The 19019-nt window shown below is 42.2% G+C and overlaps 1 protein-coding gene across 2 annotated transcripts in view; it reads left to right on the top strand.

Annotated features, from left to right (window-relative positions):
- The window catches only part of tcf7l1b (transcription factor 7 like 1b), a 32293-nt gene extending 16697 nt beyond the window's left edge, over window positions 1-15596 (top strand). The window contains exons 4-12 of one of the 2 annotated variants that reach the window (XM_051421714.1): window positions 2832-2915; window positions 10031-10166; window positions 10716-10818; window positions 11276-11359; window positions 13188-13331; window positions 13468-13627; window positions 13737-13844; window positions 14039-14090; window positions 14675-15596. In XM_051421714.1, the coding sequence (XP_051277674.1) occupies window positions 2832-2915; window positions 10031-10166; window positions 10716-10818; window positions 11276-11359; window positions 13188-13331; window positions 13468-13627; window positions 13737-13844; window positions 14039-14090; window positions 14675-15165 (1362 nt within the window). In that variant the 3' untranslated portion in view covers window positions 15166-15596. Of the gene's footprint in view, window positions 1-2831; window positions 2916-10030; window positions 10167-10715; window positions 10819-11275; window positions 11360-13187; window positions 13332-13464; window positions 13628-13736; window positions 13845-14038; window positions 14091-14674 lie in introns of both variants that reach the window. The other variant, XM_051421713.1, reaches the window with a different exon arrangement.
- Window positions 15597-19019: the final 3423 nt, after the last annotated feature.

The raw sequence follows: 19019 nt of genomic DNA, 5'->3' as shown, positions 1-19019 counted from the left end.
TGTTGGCCTGCAGTATGGCACCACACACTTCAGAGATGACAAAGACTCTTGGCTGTGTTTTCCTCCGCTCTGTGAGAGCAATGTAACAATTAGAACCCAGCTCTGGCAGGCCACATGCCCCAGAGCATATGTTGCATTCTCTCTGTTCAAAAAACCAAAGGGCTCCAGTGTAGCTTTTTGGAAAATTTCAGTGGCATCACTGCCACCTTTGTCGCATCTGGGTCCTGTAAAAGTAGCACATTCTACTGATGTCTATTCTGAGTGTTGGAGGCAGCAGGGAAGGCTGGAAGACAATTAGAGAGCTATGAAAATGGACCAGCTAAACTTCACTTTAGTTACACATTTCTTTCAGTACTCTGTCCGAGTCTATTTACCAGAGCTTCCAGCTCCCATGCTGAAACAGACATTGCTATGGGCCCCGACCATATGTCTGTATTTGTATCCAATAAAATAAGGGCACGTGTAAAACATTAGTAAATGTCTTACTCTTAGTCTATCTCCTGTTTCAATCTTTTACTAACATTTAATATCACTTAAACTATGTCATAACTATTTGAATCATCCATTTTAAGTGCTGGCTCGCATCTGGCTGTCCCAACTTTTTTTCTTACACTTCCCTTGTGGGTTTTTTTTTTCACTGTAACACTGAGAAAGTTTTTGCTGAGCAGCATGGCCCACAATTCCTCGCCTTTTGTTTCCTGAAACAACTCATAGACCCAAACACCCTCCCTCTTTCTGCCTCTCATGTGTTAGTGCTGTGCTGCCGTAGTCTGGACCAGAGCTAATGTGACAGTATGCGGCTGGCATTACCTGGCTGGATGTTTCAGGGAGTGTGTGAACAGTTGCTCCATAGGGCACACTGGCAATTAAAAGAAAAGTAGGCGCTCAGAAAAAAGTGCCTGGGGGCATGTTCCTCGGTCCTGGCAGAAGCTGTCAAATAAGGGATGGATTGGGTGGGAGAGACGGGGTGGGCACGGCCGGGCAAGACCAAACGCTCACAATAGCGCTTGTTTCATTTGTGGAAGGACTCATGATTGACATAGATTAGACAGAGAAAACTGCATTGTTTTGGATTTTCTCTCCGGAGAGTAGCATTCATTAGGCACCATGCACACAGCAGAGTAAAGTTTCAATAGGGAGCTAGCAGCCTCTAAAAGCAACTGCCTCCTGACAGTTGTATGGACTTGGGCCCATTAGTTGGAACCTACGATTCAGCCTTGAGCAGTATACTGAAAATGAAGAGGGCTGATGTCAACTCCAAGAATTTCCCCCCTTTTCGAAGGGAAAAAGGGTCCCCTTCCCCCTGCCTCGGTGCTCTGTTGGACCCCAGCTGTCAGGAAACAATACCCTCTGCCTGCTCCGACAAACTCATTCCTGAAAATGTTTTTTTTCCCTCCTCTCCCTTTTCCCCCTCCTGCTATAATGTCTTTTCCATTTTTAACCCACAGCCATCCAAGCTTCCTTCCTCCTTACAAACCCTGAGTGATGAATGAAGTTTTAAAAATCAGAACCTGAATGCATGACTCTTCCAGTTTGCTTGTTTGTCATCATTTATCCTGCACTTTTTAAAAGTAGACAAATCTTTGCATATATTCTTTAACTGGTTTCGTCAGTCATTTTTTCTTTAAGTGGCAGATACTATTTCTTGTCTTTTCCTTTCATCAGGTGTTTGCTCTGGGTGGACGTCAAACTGTTTTGTGCATAGGAATTCATAAGTGCAATGCTATGTAAATAAAAACGACAGTATACGTTGCAGAATGATAACAGAAGATGCGTGGCGAATTTGCGCAATCGGCTCTCACAGACAGACTTTGTGACCCATAATACACTTCCAAGCCCAAAAGGCAACTTAAATAATGCACTACGATACGTTTATGTTTCTGCACTACATGGGCCTGAATGAGCCAAACATAACCTATAATATAAAACCCTTTTAATTAATTTGAAATTGTACCAGGGAGAAAATCCACATGCATGACAAGCTGCTGTGTCCGGTATTTAAACTGATTCATAAACCAGATGGTTGAGCCGTGCTCTTGGAGCTCTGGCTTCATGCTATCTCCGTGGCTGGAGGAGCAAAAAAAAAAAAAAAAAAAAGTTCAGCGTGTTATATCAAGCAATAAATCACAAAAAACCTCTCTTGGAGTACACAGCTCTTACTTCATGTCACAGGGCAGCAGTTATATGGTGGTGGAAATCTTTGTGACGTGAGGAATAAAAGAGGGAAAGCAAACACTTGCACAACCCTTTATGATAACTTTGATACACGTGTGAAAAATAATGATACTGAAAGTAGGAGGGACTACGTTTGGGTCAAAAGGCCAAACCAATTGAGACGGGTGGACAGGAGTTAGCTTCACGTCTGCAGCTCAACCTTTCGCTGCTCTGTAGACGGGGCTTCCTTCCAGCTGTCTCTTCCCACCCGCTCAGCGATGGGCGCCCACAGCTGGCCTCTTGTTTTTCCTTGACAAACGGCAATTTCACAGTCCTCCACCAGTCCGTTGTGTTCACATCGCTTTCCCTACTCTCCCCCGTGCCAGAACTCACTGTCTGACTCTAGCAGCAATGTGGGTCCCGTACAGGTGTCTGCTGGAGATCTCTGCGGGCTTGACACCATTCATACCACTTTTGCACGCTCTAGGAAAAGATTCAGTCCCCATGGTTCAGTAAAAGTAAATAATAGAGAGATTTTTTTTTTGTGAAATATAGCCTTCAATTTAGCTTTTTTGTCTGCATTTTGTTAATTCTTGTTCATTTGTTTCTGTACTGTATATGTTTTTCCTTGTAGTGCGTCTGGTTCTGTTGTATAATTTATTTTCTCTCACCCACAGTATCTGCAGATGAAATGGCCTCTTTTGGACGTCCCTGGATCTGCAGGACTAAAAGACTCCCGTTCTCCAACACCTGGACATTTAGTAAGTAGACATATACTCTCAAAACAAACCAAAACATTTTTTTTACTATGACAAGATCAAGCCAAGCTGCGATGTAAACACCTAAGCAAGATTTTGTATCAGAGTTCAGATCAAATGTGGAGTCAGGAGTTCATCAATATGTTATCTTTATATTCATCAATATTTCAAATTACTTGGTTGGTTGGAGGAGGGGGGGGGGAATCATGATTTCTGCAGTACAATTTTACACACTAAATAACTGAGCCATGGTGCTCAGGAAATTCATGAACCCGCAGAGTCCCACCAATTTCCCCTCCCTTATTTTGTGACACTAATAAGATGTTTCCTCCGAGCCACATCCTACGGGACATTAACCCAATTATCAAACAAATCATGTAAACTTATTGGGGGAATCAGTTTACTGCGAACCATATAAATGGTTTAACCAAACTGTAACCGTAATGTGGTTATTCACAATAATGAAGTTATTGTGTGCATGTAAATGCGCTGGTTCCCATCCATCCATGCACAGCCCCCTCCCCCCCCACGACACCCACAGGCCAGTCTGTCTGCCTTTACCACAATAACTCAGCCTCCACCATAAATCCCTTAAGTTTGAACCTCCTTGCGATTCCTGAATTTTCCCACACAGGTGTGAAGTAGTCATCATGGTGTCTCACTCCGGTTAGACAATGCGGGGCCTCAGCGGACCTGTTTGGCTTGTGGCTTCGCTGAGGGATGTGTGTTTGGGGTTTGAAAACATTAGATAACATGGAGCCAAGAGCATCTATCTAGCATCTCACCTGTTTGATAGTATCAAGGCGTTTTCTGGTTCGGGAAGTTATGTTAAGCAGTGCATGGAGCAGAAAACCACTGTCACAACACTTTAGTAAAAAAGAGCCGTTGTGACTCAGCCCCTTGACCTTACATATCCTGGCTAGACGTGCTTTCTGAGTTTGTGGTTGATTCGCTGGATCCTATAATCGCAGTGATGCACATGACAAAGTCCTCATTGAGAGCAGTCAATGGGAAATTGTTGTGAGGGGGACTGAGTTTGCTCATGGGAATCCAGGACTGACTAAAGTCTCAATGGAAACCAAATAAAGATATTTTATTAGAATAAATGCTGACCTATGAGTGACCCTGTTGATTTTCCTTTAAGACACAGCAGCTACTGTGTGAAGTTTTGTTGCAGCAAACTGATTTTAAGTAACTTAGCTGATGTGTGACATTACGAAATGTATGAATCCACATTGAGGGCATGCAGAATAAAGACAAAAGGTTGAAACAATAGATTCTGATAGAAGCGTTGAATTTAAGGGAAATGAAAGCACATTGACTGAGGTTGATTTCTTTGCTTGGATTGTTTCTGTTCTGTTCTTCAGCGGTTGTTGTTGCTTTTCATGTGGCTCTGTGTTTGTGCTTTTCAGCTTCAGTTTGGCCTTCATCTCTTTGAATGTCATTAAACAAAAAAATCAATACAAAAAGACACAGTGTAGAAGACAGAGAATTCAAAGGATCAGCCTGTTTTCTAGCAGAAATGTTACTCACAGTGTATGAGTAATGAGTATCCTTCACTTTTGTGTATGGAAATATGTACATTCATAAAGTTTACAATGTTTGTTCTTTTATACGTTATTTAAATGTGCTCATAGGAGCTTGTAAATACCTATATAGGTTCTACATTGTTAGATAGATGCTTTTTTTTGTAATCTCTTTTTCAATTAAAGTCGATAGTCTGACTTTTTAAGGGAGACAAAGCTGTTTTACTGGGAAGTCCAAGGCCAAACACCTCAACTTTAAATGACCACATAAAAGAATATGAGATACATTGTTGTTCTAGAACTCATGTAACACTTTCATTTAAAAGTAGTGTAAGAGGTGGGGAAGTTCATTGAAAGTGTAACAGCTTTCAGTATGTGAACTAGAAGAGGAAGTCGCCATGCTTGATCTGGTGACCTGCGACCAGTGGGTCATTTGATGTGCAGTGGGAAGCTCTAATGCCGGTTACGGTGTACCCTGGGCTTGGAGGATAGAAAGTGAAACACCCCGCTGTGGCCTTACCCCCCACTCTGGGCCAGGAGCCCACATGCCCCTCTGGTGTGCTGCTGCTGACAGGGAGCCAGGCTGATTATGTGCTCATTACTCCAGCCGAGGAGAGAGAGGGAGAGTGGGAGGGGAGCAGCAGGCTGGCTCCCCAGGCCTGCAGGCTCCCCAGACCCCAACACTGCACTAATGAGAGCAGGGGGAGCGGATGGGCACACACGGGGGGCCAGGGATTACTGCCCAGGGCCAAGAGGAGCCAGAGAAAGAGACCCGAGGAGAGGAGGCGAGGAGACGCCAGCAGGGACTCCTGCAGCAGACCTGTACTCCTGCAGTCATTCTGCAAGCATGTGTTAAATCTGACATTGTTGTTTTGTTTTGATGATGGACTGAGCGTTTGGACTATCTCTCAAGATCTGCCACGTATATCTTAAATTTTACAGGCATGTCAACTATGCATAATGTTAGTTTACTGATAAGGCTTCCACAGACATTTACTTTAGTTGAGAGGCCAACTCAGTCAACCGCCTCTGCAACAGATTAATAAATCATTAAAAGGCTCGCAGCCACATGAAGACAATGTTGATATTTAGATTTTTCTGTGAATGATATCCTCTCACATTCCTACATATGCCTGCGGAGATCAGTGCAGTTATTGTTGCTTTGTGGAAATTGCTTTGACATTTGGCAATGGAACAAGAGGATGCGAAAGAGAAATCAGAGCATTCAGTAGATACGAAAGTCCAGGGAAAGACCATCCTGTCACTGTGCAGATTGGGTCCATAAGGCCTGTATGCTAATCGGAGCCTGCTATGGCCAGAGATCCTCAATTATTCAACAGACAGGTTTGTTTAGCATTCAGTTGGTATTGCTTTTGGTAGTAATGGTGGTGGTGGGTTGGTGGGAGGACTGGGAAGAAGGGAACAAGCTTTTCTATGAACATACCGCACCCCACCGTGCACACACACACACACACACACACACACACACACATGCAATACACACATGTCCAGCACCCCAAAACCCCCATATAAGCTCCTGTGTTCAGAGGGCTGCCTCTTCATGAATAATACATCAAAGGCGCTGCAGGGCCAGGTGATGCAGTACGGAGAACTTGTCAGCCCATCAGTAGTGGCTGGGCTGGACCAGTGAGGAGAGGAGAGGAGAGCGGAGGAGAGGAGAGGAAGTAGAGGTGGCAGTGCTGTCTGAATCATGTGCGCCTCGTACTCATCTTGCATAACGTACCGATTCACAGTCATTAACACTCCGCTGATAATGATGTCAAGGCTGCGCACTTCCCCCTCTGAGGTCATTCAGTCACTTTCAGTAATTTGTCCGTAAGGCCTATTCTCCGCGCCATTACCGACTACACTGACTAGTACTGTTAGTCTGGATTAGAAGGAGCTGTGACTCTCTAATGAGGCAGAACTGACCAGAGTGCCTGCCTGTCAGTTACTTATCAGATCACGGCGCACTCAGTGCTCAAATATGGGCTGCTCTTCACTTGACAGCGACACAAGAATCGCCCTCTTTGTTTTAATATTGTGTTAGTGTCTAGAGTAATCAAGGCACAGAGGGACATGGTCCTGTCATCGTGTCATAAGTCACTTAGTCACCGAATTGTTTAAGTGAATTGAAGTGGCAAGGGTCTAGAGCAGCATACCAGAGATGCCTTTTGTCTCCCTGCATGTGTCTGGTGCAATTTTCAACCCTCTGGGCTCTACGACAGTTTAAGTAAAGATATTAACTGAAAATATGCTTTTTTTTCTCTATCAGCACGATACATATCCGCGCTTTCGACCCATATTCTTTCAACAGACCTTTGACTTGGAGTCCGGTGAGATTTTCTCGTTTTGCATTAGGCAGTGAACAACCGGGATCCATCATGAAATCAAAGGCTTTGGGAGGACTGAACTGAATACTGATCTAAGGTCTGCAGTCCTGCTGGGCCACTGCAGAGACGAGATCCTCTTCAGAAATGGAATAAGGAACCGGTGTTTTGATTCCAGTCAAGCTCAGATTCAGGATCGCAGAATGTGTGAAATTACTGTTTATTAGTGGCAGTTTTACTAAAGGAATGCTAATGTATATCTGTCAGGTTACAAATATTTATTACCACACTGAGATTTGTCTATGTTTGTGTCCATATATACTGTGCTTATTTTGTTAGATCTCTCTTAATTTATTTAATGACCACTGGGGACATCTTCTCCAGTAATATGACGCCACTCTGCGCTGTATTATTTTAAGCTAGAATATTACTGCCATTGACCTTTTCGGAGGCGATGACCAGACGTAAAGCACACGTTGTCTGTGATGAATGGCATAGTTTTGGAGCGGTTGATTTTAAAGACATACGACACGGTCAGTCCCCTCTCACGTCCGCTTCCTGTTGGCGTTGACAAACAAGGCTTGGATTTCTCAGCATGCCAGGCATTCTTTTCACCCTGTCTTTCCTGGAGTTTTGAAAGGCCTCTGAGCCTCCCACCCAGAATCACCGAGCATAAAGACACACAAAGCTGCGGGGTTATTCAGTTTGTTCTAAGCTCTCTTCCCCATCGGCTGTTTGCCTAGTAATTCAATTCAGATGTGCAGGATCCAAAAACATGTTTGCTTGAATGAAATCCACCCCTCCACCCACATTGACCAAGGACTATGCTTTTCTTAGCACCGTTCCAAGTTGGACAGCCAAGCGAGGTACTGCCACCTCGGCCTTTTTAGTTTCAAACCCTCTTAAGAGACAGACATCTTTTCTCTGCACCGGCTCAGCAACTTTTTGCTGTGTTTTTTCTTCCCTTTAAACCTTCCTGTTACTATGTCCAATTGCTCTTAAGACCAGTTCTGGGTGTTTTTACTTGCTAGCTGAGAGGTATGCACCACTTCAGACCTGTTTGCAACAAGCACGTCTATGTAGAGAGCATGATTTCTGTCAGTCGATGTAGTTACCATCTGGTTCCAGGTTGCCCTTTATCTGTCCTGTCACGTACTGTAGATGTTGTTTATATTTAAAACACGGCTCATGTTCTTGTGGTTTCCTTATTACACTTTGCTTGCGGACCATGAAACTGTATGAAGCTGTGGGCTAGAGGAATATTACCTCTACACATAGAGCAAGTGAAAGAAGGCATTGATACATTAGTGTTTAGTCTTAAGTCACGATTGAACCATTAGTCTAGTTATTCAGTGTTATAAAACCACATGTTATGCTTTCAGAACTCTGGAGAGCTTAATTAATTAAAATTAGTTACAAAAATGATGCCGATTTTGATCGATTTAATTAAAAAATGTCCTGATTTAAAGAGAGGAGTTTGCTTGATGAACTAGCCATATTTATTCCTTAGGGGGAAACTCTGGCAGGTAGGATGCGGGTCAGAATAGTTTTGCATATGTGCAACCTGCGTACTCCATTTTTCTCCACATTCTGCCTGAACTGGAAGGCAGCCACGGAGTTGAAACTAGTGCCTTCAAACTTAGAAATATGTTTAGAGCACACGATTGGTGTATTCCAGGATATGAATAATTAATAGGCATCATTTCAAATTCTCACTGAAGTGCTTCCCAAAATGTGTTGGCACCCAGGTCTAGAGGTCTCGAACAGCCCTCACAATATAGGGAAAATTCAGGCATATTGTACATGAAGTAGAACAACAAAGCACAACTCAAATATACATGACATGTGGGACCTGGGATTTCAACCCAGCACGTCAACACTATTTCTGCCATGAAGTCATATCAAAGCCTTTTCTGTGTTGTGTCAAATTGTGTTCTCTACGCATCATCGTATGCATTGACCTTATATGCTCTAACTGTGGAGAAACCAACCCAGAGCAAAGTGATCTTAATATAGCCATGTTTAACACCAGTAAATATTTTCCTCACTCCATCTGGCATTACCAGAATCAAAGCGTGCTTTAGACGTGGGAGAAACCAATTTGCTAAAGATTTAAAAGGAGGAAAAGGTTGGACCTTCCTTTAAATAAAAGTGGCAGAAGAAAAAAAAGCTACGATTTGGAACAATTCTAAGCAGCGTGAAGCAAGGGAGTGTACAGAAGTCTCAATGCAAACCTTGTTCCCCAGCAGACCACGTTGGAGAGAGACGAGAGGTTGAGAAGGGGGTGGGGAGGGATATTGAAGAAAGGTTAGCCTGGAGGAACAAGACTCCTTTCTCCCCCCCTCCAACCCACCCCGCCACCCCCCCACCCCTTGACCCTCCCATGTGACAAGTTGAGCCAACAAGTGCTCTATTCAGCCAGGCAGCCAGGGGAAATGACTGCGAGGCTGAGCGATGCCTAATGAAAGTAGAGACGCTGGTTATTATTATTATTGTCTTCTTCATCCTCGTCACAGGCGTAATGCCGGTCAGATCTCGACAGGCATCTGCACTTTCTCAGTGCGCGTGAAGTGTTGTTGAAAGAGCTAAAGGAGCCACACAGCGTGTAAAAGGAAGTTCTATCTCTGGATTTCGTTCTTCCCCACTTATCTTAACTTATACAGAATTGTAATTGTTTTTCTAACATTAGGTCATCTGTAGCGTAACGTGGCAGTGTAATAATCCACCCATAGGTGTGTGCTCATTCCCATCAAGTGACTGCTGTCAGACAGAGTGGGAGATGATGTCTCCACTTGTTTATGGGTATTCAGTTTACCGTAGCCTGATTTTGTTTGTTTGTGGCTTGCTAGTGGGACTTTTGGACTCGGTGGCACCGTTGTTTTTCTTGTTGGACTGAACAAACAGTTCCCTCCTCAACTAAATGACCGTAATGGTCTTGGCATGTGTCTGCACGGCTTTTTAGTGTTTCCTGGTGCTGGTCCAGATTGCATCACAGGGCCGGTCACACACACAGGCTGTGATGTTTACCATGAAGGGCATTCACACATGATGCCCTGTTTACTCCATGCATTTGTTTTGAACAATGGCCAACAGAAATCATGTGCATGTATACGGTTTGGGATAGTACCATTATTGTTTCAGCTACAAGCAAAGAGCCTTTGATGGATTCACTCTGTTTTGAATGTCACGTGTCAGACACTTGTTGCATATTGGTCACCACCTGCTTATTTGTGTCTCTTCTTGTTTTCTGCTTCATCAACAGTCCAATAAAGTCCCAGTGGTGCAGCACGCCCACCATGTCCACCCACTGACGCCTCTCATCACCTACAGCAATGAACACTTCTCTCCCGGCACGCCGCCATCACACCTCTCCCCAGAGATCCTAGACCCAAAGACAGGTACAGTCTCATGGATGGACATTGATTCACTTACTTGTAGATCTTAAAGTGATGCTCCACATAAAACATGTTAGTTGTCTTAAAAAGATATGGTGAGATGTAAAAACTGTAGTTTTTTATGGAGCTCAGAGCTTCACTTACAATTAACTCACACAGTGACCACTTGTCACAAAAAGTATTGAAACATTGACAGAAACCAGGAAGCAGGCACTTTAACATGAGCTCGATTTGGTCATGAAGTTTAAAAAGGAAACGTGTGTTTAGACATATTTTGCCCAAACTATTTCTGTTTGGAACTTAATGAGCACATTTCTGTGGACTTTTTGTGCACCTTGAAAACTTTAAAATCACCGCAGCTGCTGTACCCTGTGAAGGATGAAACTAAACATGTTTATGTAGCTACCTTTCAAACCTACACTCAAAAGACTTTAGGTGGAGTATCAAGAGTCTGGCCAGAGGTTATTAATATTGTTTTAAATAACTCCAATGAAAATAGCAGCTATGTACCTCATTTTAAACGCTGCTTTTTTCTTTCTGTGGCACCTGCAGGTATTCCTCGGACACCTCACCCATCAGAGCTCTCTCCATACTACCCCCTGTCTCCTGGTGCTGTTGGTTCCATCGCACACCCCCTGGGCTGGCTCATGCCACAGTAAGTTTTATTTTCATCTGTCCACACAGCCAGTCTTGTTCTGAAAAGTTTGAGAACTGTAGTACTGATGTTAGTGACTAAGTTAAACAAACTACTTGTGGCGAGTTAAGATTTAGGAAATGCAACAGTTTTTTTGATAAGTCAAGTAAGTAAAAAGAAAAACTGCAGACATTTTTGTTTAAAGCAATATCTGATTTTGTATGCTCTAAGTGCAGGTGCACCATATCAGAACAATAATAAATTCAAACATTTGAGTTTACCAGGAGGAATTTATGAACATTTATGGGTTTCGCTACGGCTCTTGTAATCAATTGCAACGGTGCTGTTCCACAAGCAGGGGATTTGAGTTGATGAGTAGAGGATTAGTGCTGGTGGGTTAGCTGTCAGCTGTGTTTGATCCACCTCACACTGGAGCTTTCGCTCACTCTGTCTCACTCTGTCTCCCTCTGTCTCTCAGGCAAGGCCAGCACATGTACTCCATCCCTCCAGGGGGATTCCGTCACCCCTATCCAGCGCTAGCAATGAATGCATCCATGTCCAGGTGAGCGGATCAAGTTTAGCAACACCCCCACCCTCCCAAAGGGAGACACCTAATATCTGCTGCTTGTATGACATGCTGTAATCACATTTCTCTGGCTTTCTTTGCCAGCCTATTTAAACGCTTGGTAAAATAAATGACTGGTGTGCAGTTTTAAGCTCCCATTGTTTGCATTGTTAAACAGTTGAAGCAACATTTTATGGAAACGGCGGAAATCTTTTTTTGGCTAACATACTTTCCACTTCTGACAAACATTGTGAGATCACGGGCAGGCAGCGCTGTTAGGACTACAAAAGGATGTGAGGTCTATCACAGACAAGTTCAGCTTCTTAAATAGGGTGAACGCATTATTAGCATTCAGTACTCCTCTCCTGTCTTTTCTCTCAGAACTAAACTTCTGTGGTCAGGCCAGTGTTCTCAGCCACTCCACAACACACACACACACATACAGCAGAGATGAAAGGGCTGAGAATCGATTAGGACAAATCAAAGCTCATCTGAACCTACACGTCCCATCAGACTTAACTCTCTCACCTTCATTCAAAATTGGGCAGATTTGTAGGGAGCCTTCCGGTGTTAGTATGAGAGGAAATATTCAGAAGGGTGTCTGTGATCAATAGCATGTGTAGCTCCATCCTGAGGTGGACTCGCAACAATCAGGACATACCTCACTGATGTTTTTATACCATTAAATCCATCACATTTAGTGCGTTCCGAATATTGCATCAATACACGCAGTTTCATGGCTTACAATGGGCTGTCTAGCCCAATAAGAAACCTAATCATATTAATAATATTTTTCAGATTATTTGTATAAATTCAAGTAAGAATAAACTCTTACGGCAACAACCGAGGTTACATAAAAACGACTGCATTACTAATGCTAATGGGAGCATTATTTTCAATGTGAAGTTTAACTGCATGTCATCACTTGCAGCAACATCGAGTTATTCATCAGGGAGTAAGTGGGATGTTTACAGAGATACTCTGTATAGGTTTATTACCAGGGGAATGATATGGCACCTCCTTGTTTATACAGCATAAATTATTAAGTGTTTCAAAGGAAAAATGGAAAATAAAGCAAAATACCAGTTCTTAATCACAGATATTTTATCAGACTTCATCTATTTACCCACACTTTCGCTCATACTGTGTATTCAGTCAGATATTGAATTTTGATTGAGGAGTTAAAACAAGCTCTTAACTGTATTTCTGTGGGAGCATTTGTAACCTGGACTCCGATGTTGTGTTTGGTGATTAGAAAAGCCAACTTAACAGCTGATGACTCTGGACTCAATGTGAGTACATAGCTGCATTATCTCTCGTGGCCTGTTAAAAGAGTTTAAATAAAGGTATTTTACAATCTAACATTAACGAGAGTGTGTTATAAAGGGATATGAAGCTTAATTTTCCCCGTTGTTCATTACAATGCTCCATTGTATTAACAATTGGTAATTGAGAGAGACACTTTGTAAAGGTGTTCTGTGTGGACAGCTGTCAGAACACTCTCCATGGTCTGGAACATGGTAAGGAAAGTGGTTTCAGGTGTCACGGCCATGCTGTCACCATGGTAACAACACACTCCACTTTTCTCCAGCCATTGCTGAATAAAGGGGCTTTTGAAAAAGTCTTTATTTGAACAAAAAGCAAGCATTTCACTCATTGTGTGTATGAATTTAGTCTAGACAGATGCAGTAGGCACAGTGAATTTTACCCGCGGGGTAAGGCAGGGCACTTATGTGCCAAGTTAGCTCAACCTTTTCTTGTCAGGTGAACAGAGGTTCGCTGTTAAACCCGACTGTTAAAATGTTGCCTCCTTTTGCCCTCTCAGCTTGGTATCCAGCCGTTTCTCCCCTCACATGGTGACTCCACCTCCGCACGGCCTCCACCAGACTGGCATTCCCCATCCCGCCATTGTCTCGCCGGCTATCAAACAGGAGCCCAGTGGTGACAACATCAGCCCCTCAATGCATGCGTAAGGAGAAGTCTTTTTTTACCAAATCCTGTTTTTGTCGCTGCACAATATTTCCTCTTGTTTGCCATAATTCACCAGCACCTCTCCACTATCCACGCTTTAGTAACAGCATCTTTTTAATGTTTCGGATTAGCAGGAAATCCCCCGTTCCTCCCAAGAAAGAAGAGGACAAGAGGCCTCATATTAAGAAACCTCTGAACGCTTTCATGCTGTATATGAAGGAGATGAGAGCCAAAGTAGTGGCAGAGTGCACTCTGAAAGAGAGCGCTGCCATCAACCAGATCCTTGGAAGACGGGTAAGTAGCACAGACACAGTGTGTGTTAGTTTATGACTATATATCTGTGTGTGTGTGTGTGTGTGTGTGTGTTCAGCAGTCCTTTGATATTTTCTGTCTTTGTCCACAGTGGCATTCCCTGTCAAGAGAGGAACAAGCCAAATACTATGAGCTGGCCAGAAAAGAGAGGCAACTCCACTCCCAGCTCTATCCAGGATGGTCAGCACGAGATAACTATGTGAGTAGCACATTTCCGTTATCAGCTCTTATATTAATGTGTGTAGAAGAAGTTGTCTCACTAGGCTCAGTCTAATATGACTGTGTTGCTTAATTATAGTAATCACACGTTTGTTCTCATGAACCAAAGATGTTGAAGTGGTTTACTTTCAGTATGAAAAACAGCTTTTTAACAGCTTTGTTTTATCTGTGCAGGGAAAGCGGAAAAAGAGGAAGAGAGACAATAAACCTGATTCAAAACCAGAGGGTAAGAGGGATTTTCTTCCCAACCGTCTTTAGGTGTTTTTTTCTTCTCAAACCGTAATAAGAAAGAAAAACTGTAGAAAACCAAAACCAAAGGTTTATTTTCAAATGCAGCCTGCGACACTGCACCGTTATTCTTTTTATTTCCTTTTTTTGCATGCCGTCTTTTTTCACTAACACTTCTTTCCCTGCTTCTTTACTTTGACAAGCAGCTTATGAGGTTCAGTGCTAATAGTGGCAGGTATGTCTGCTGTTGTGCAACCAAGTGATCACTGTAATTTGCCCAAAATATGAGAGCTTTCCACACTTCAGCGCACATTTTAATGTAGTGTGTCATGTTCTTTTTTTTGCATCACAAATGCATAACATTTGAATATGTTAAACATCCTGTTTCACCCTCCCTGTTGTAATGTGTTTCCAGGTTGATTTGAACATGTCATGTTTCAGAGCTTTCACTGCCATCATCTTCACTGTTTTAATAATCACTCGTTCACTTCTGTCACGGCAGCATTGAGGGACATGAACCAGATTTGAAGCCAGCAGCAGATCCATAATTCAGCTTCTTCTCTTCTACTTTTCTTTCCCCAGACTTCTCGATAAGAAGCAAGAAGCAGTGCGTGCAGTACCTGCCCTCGGAGAAGATGTGCGACAGCCCTGCGTCGTCCCACGGCAGCATGCTGGACTCACCAGCCACTCCCTCCGCAGCCTTGGCCTCCCCGGCTGCTCCCGCCGCCACTCACTCCGAGCAGGCCCAGCCGCTATCGCTCACCACCAAACCAGAGGGACGCATGCACCACCACCACTTCTCCCTAGCTGGGAAGGCTTCTGGATCCACGTCCTCTTCTTCCTCCTCCTCCTCCTCTTCTTCCTCCTCCTCCTCCCATCCCACCATCTCCATCCCAATTGGTACTTCAGGTAGCCAGTCGACCACACCCATCCTCACCCGGCCAATCCCCTTCACCTCCCTGCACCCTTCCATGCTCTCCCCCCCTTCCCCTTTCCATCAGGCAGCCCTTCACTCCCATCATGCCCTGTTCCAGTCGCAGCCCCTCTCCTTGGTTACCAAACCAACTGAATGAATCCGCAAAGGCAATTTTCTCCCATTTATTGTGCTGTATATTGCTTTTCTTTTAAATAGGTATTAGAACAACTTTTTTTCTAAATAATGAAAAGGAAGAAATATTATTGGTCAATATTTGACTGTCTCCTTTTCTACATCTCTCAATGAAAACAAAATGTATTTTTTGTAAAGTTTACTGCAGAACTGGTTTCTTTTTAATGCATTTATCCAATGAACTTCTTGTATAAAAGAACCAATGTACATAAAGTTTCTTTATAAAATAAAAAAGGAACAAAAACATGTTTTCTTTTTAGCCAAAACCTGATTAATGTTAGTATTAAGTTTAAGTCATAGTACTGGCCAATAATTGCAGCCCCCTTTTCAATTCACGAGTGTGTGCCCCTTCTTTGACATGTTAAATAAACATTTGAAATTGTTTCTTAAAAGAAATGTCTCTTTTTGTCTTTTCACGATCTGTCAGCCCATGTTTTTGTCATTTAATAAGCAGAGGTTTCTTTAACAAGGTAATGTGGTTTGGATTAATATTCTCACTGTAGTGACCACAGTGCATAACACGTTGATAACTGCCTTTTGTAGGTGTTGTGAATGTAGATTTAATGAGCAGTATAATTTTATTACAGCCACAGAGAAATTGAATAAAAGTCCATAACACACCTGCCACTTTGTTAGTCTTGTGTTATGCTTTAGTTCTAAATAGGGAACATCTTCATAAAAACCTTGCTGATGGTGGCAAGGAGTTTAATGTTTAATAAAGCAGAATTAGGCTAACCACACTGGAAAATGAGAGCCTGAACCAGGGTAACAAAATGTGAAGCCCAGAATAAATACAAATAAAAAAATAATAGACATCTGCTCTTTCTCGGCGCATCGCGTCCCACAACAATGACAGAAAAGCAGGTCAGCCCCATCCCAGCACACCGAACCCTGCTCGGGTTCCCTGTTCCTCTTGCACTTTTACTGCATCTTTATTCACCGTTTGGCACACTGCTTAGGCTTTAATTAACTCAGAGGTAATGGGATGGAGCCCTTGGGACCTCATTAGGCATTTCAATTAGTGAAAAATACACAAGGTAGGTTACAGTTTTTGGTGGCTTTGGAGATGAGGAGTAGTGCCAGGGATGGACCAATTATGTCGGAGGGGGGGTTGGTGGGGGGTACTGGCCTGGACGAGCCCACTGATGCCCCCCCCTTTCCTAGATCTTTCCTACTGGGAGATGTACAGAGCTGAAATGTTACTTTTCAGCAGTCTTTGAGCCAGTTGGACCATTCAGTAGTTTTCATTTTAAACAATAATGATCTTGACATTGTCAGAAATATCTAGGGTTTTACTGAGCAAATATAATTTATCATCAATTTATTGTCTGACGTCAGTGTCTCAAGACAGACTTCTTTAAAACACATAGGTGGACAGCGGATGCGTTTCCGTTTGCTCAACCCCCCCAGGTAGAAGCACCAAAGTGTCACTGTCCCCCGCTATGCTTTAAGCAATCATTAGCCATAATAAGTCTTTGCTTGTTTGCCGCTCTATATCTTACATCATTCCAGGCACAAACTGCACAGTCTCTGGTTCCACGGCTGCCTACTCTGAGCCACTTCACCAATCCGTCAGTGAAATTACAGGTAATGAGTTGTCAAAACAGCCAGCAAATCTGTCTCCTCAAGGCCATACAGTACATCCATTGCAATGTTCAATTCTCCTAAGACAGTACCCTTATTATGAAACTCAGTCCCCAGGTGAATGGCTACAAATGTGCTGGTTATACCAGGTTGTTCGTCTATTAAATACATTTCCCTACCTGTGCCTGTTTATTTTTATCTTGAATAAGTTTTATTATATCTCATTAAATCAATTTAAACACGCTGATTTTAAAGCATTGGCATTTTAGCACTGTTTTAAACAAAATATCTATTTGAAATTGAATAAACGGTGTATTATCTTAAAATTCCCATGCTCCACTCAAAATGTAACACGCCACTGTTTATCTCTAATAACGTATCTGGTTGCTGCTCCGCTCAACATCTGCCATGTAAGCACGAGGTCAGATTTAATACATGTTAATTTTTGCTCATTAAATTCTTCCAATCTCTTGCCAAGGTTCTTTTTTGGGCCTTCCTTTGATCTTGAATTTATTCCAGGTTAACCCTTTCAGAGTTCACATGCGTAATATTGCACCAAGAGCTGTCATTTATGAGTCACAAAAATTGTAAAAAAAAAAAAAAAAAAAAAGCAACACTTTAATTGAAAACCACAAAAACACACAGCCAACTGTAACATTTAGTCAGAATACACACAACCACAAGGGCTGACCGTGATGATTTCATATCATTGTGACCTTCAGATAAAGTACATTACGTAAGACTTATCAGAAAATGCTGATTCTATACCCTCCATTGACTTATGACCTTATATTTCCATTAATAACAGGATGCTATGTTTGTGTCACATGTGGTTTCCCAAAGTGATATTAATTGATCGTTTCTGTAACATTCACTGAGCTTAGCTAGACTCAGCTGGTGCCTTTGTGAAGATAGGTATGGCTGGCTGTGAGCTTAAGAACCTCCTTAATGTATTATTCATACCCATTTGACCTTAAAGATGGAAATGCAAATGAGTGTCAAGAATGAGAGGGATCATCGGACTTTTCAAATGTCAAACAGCCTGCCACAATTAAGACATATTCATTACAAGAACCCACAGGTCCCCCGCACCCAGCTGAGATGTAAAACACCTTCAATTAACATTTGGATGATTATCTCACCTCCAAAGCTCCTGCACACCTTCAATTGTAAACCCTATAATGTTGCTATACTTTACTTTATGTTAATTATTTTACTTAATGGTATTTTACTATCTAGAATTAACACTATTTTGTACAAGTTATTAGAAGATAATCTGTTAGTTTTTGCAAACCCACACAATCACATAAAGTAATCCGATGTCATGATGTGCTTTTTCACGTGGTTTTTCTTTTTTTCACTGTATATCAATACTGCCATCTGCTGATAAGGTCAAATACTGGCACAACCACCACATGTGGAGTGAATATCCCCATCATTTCAGCACCTAACCTATGGGAGGCAGTATTAACACAAATGTTATCTCCTCCTCTCCTCCTGTGGTGGATCGTTAGGGAAAAAAAGAAAAGAAATCTTGTATAATAATAAATCTAACATTTGTTCGGTGCTCTCTGTACCTTTACAAGTCCAGGTCAGTTGAGTACAATGGGATGTAAGTACAATAGGAGGATGTCAGCCACACATACAGTAGAATCTGTATCTGCATCTGGTCTAAATATTTAGTCTCCGTTTCCACATTTGTCACTCAAATGAAACCAAATAATGCAGCCATGTCAGTCCTGTCTTTCAACTGAGTATCTGTCTATACCAAGATTTAAGATTGGGAGGGTTACTTTAAAAATGTAATCCAATCAAATTACTAATTACCTGTTAAAAACTGTAGTCAGTAACCTAATCCAAGTATCACAATATAAAGATAACACAATTACTTTCCATTACTTTTACCTCAACACCAAATATGGTAAATAAAAGCAAGAGAAATGTCAATAAGTAGAACAGATGCAAGTGTATTCAACAAGACAACAGAACAAAGGAAAACCGATGTATGTTAAAATTGTAATATGCTAAATAATGTTTTACTATTTTTTACTAAATGTAACTGTAATCTGAGAATATCTTTTTTCTGAAACTGTAATGGATTACATTTTCCTTTACTGTATCTGGATTATGTAATTTAGTTACATGTAATCCATTACTCCCCAAGCCTGCCAAGATTCACAGACACAGTAAGCTCAAGTCAATAGGCCAAATGAGCAAACATGCTCTGTGATTCCT

The sequence above is a fragment of the Dicentrarchus labrax genome, unplaced genomic scaffold, assembly GCF_905237075.1.
Source record: "Dicentrarchus labrax unplaced genomic scaffold, dlabrax2021, whole genome shotgun sequence".
In the NCBI taxonomy this organism is placed as follows: domain Eukaryota; kingdom Metazoa; phylum Chordata; class Actinopteri; family Moronidae; genus Dicentrarchus; species Dicentrarchus labrax.
The sequence above is the reverse complement of the archived record's forward strand: the minus strand, read 5'-3'. Positions and strand labels throughout refer to the sequence as shown.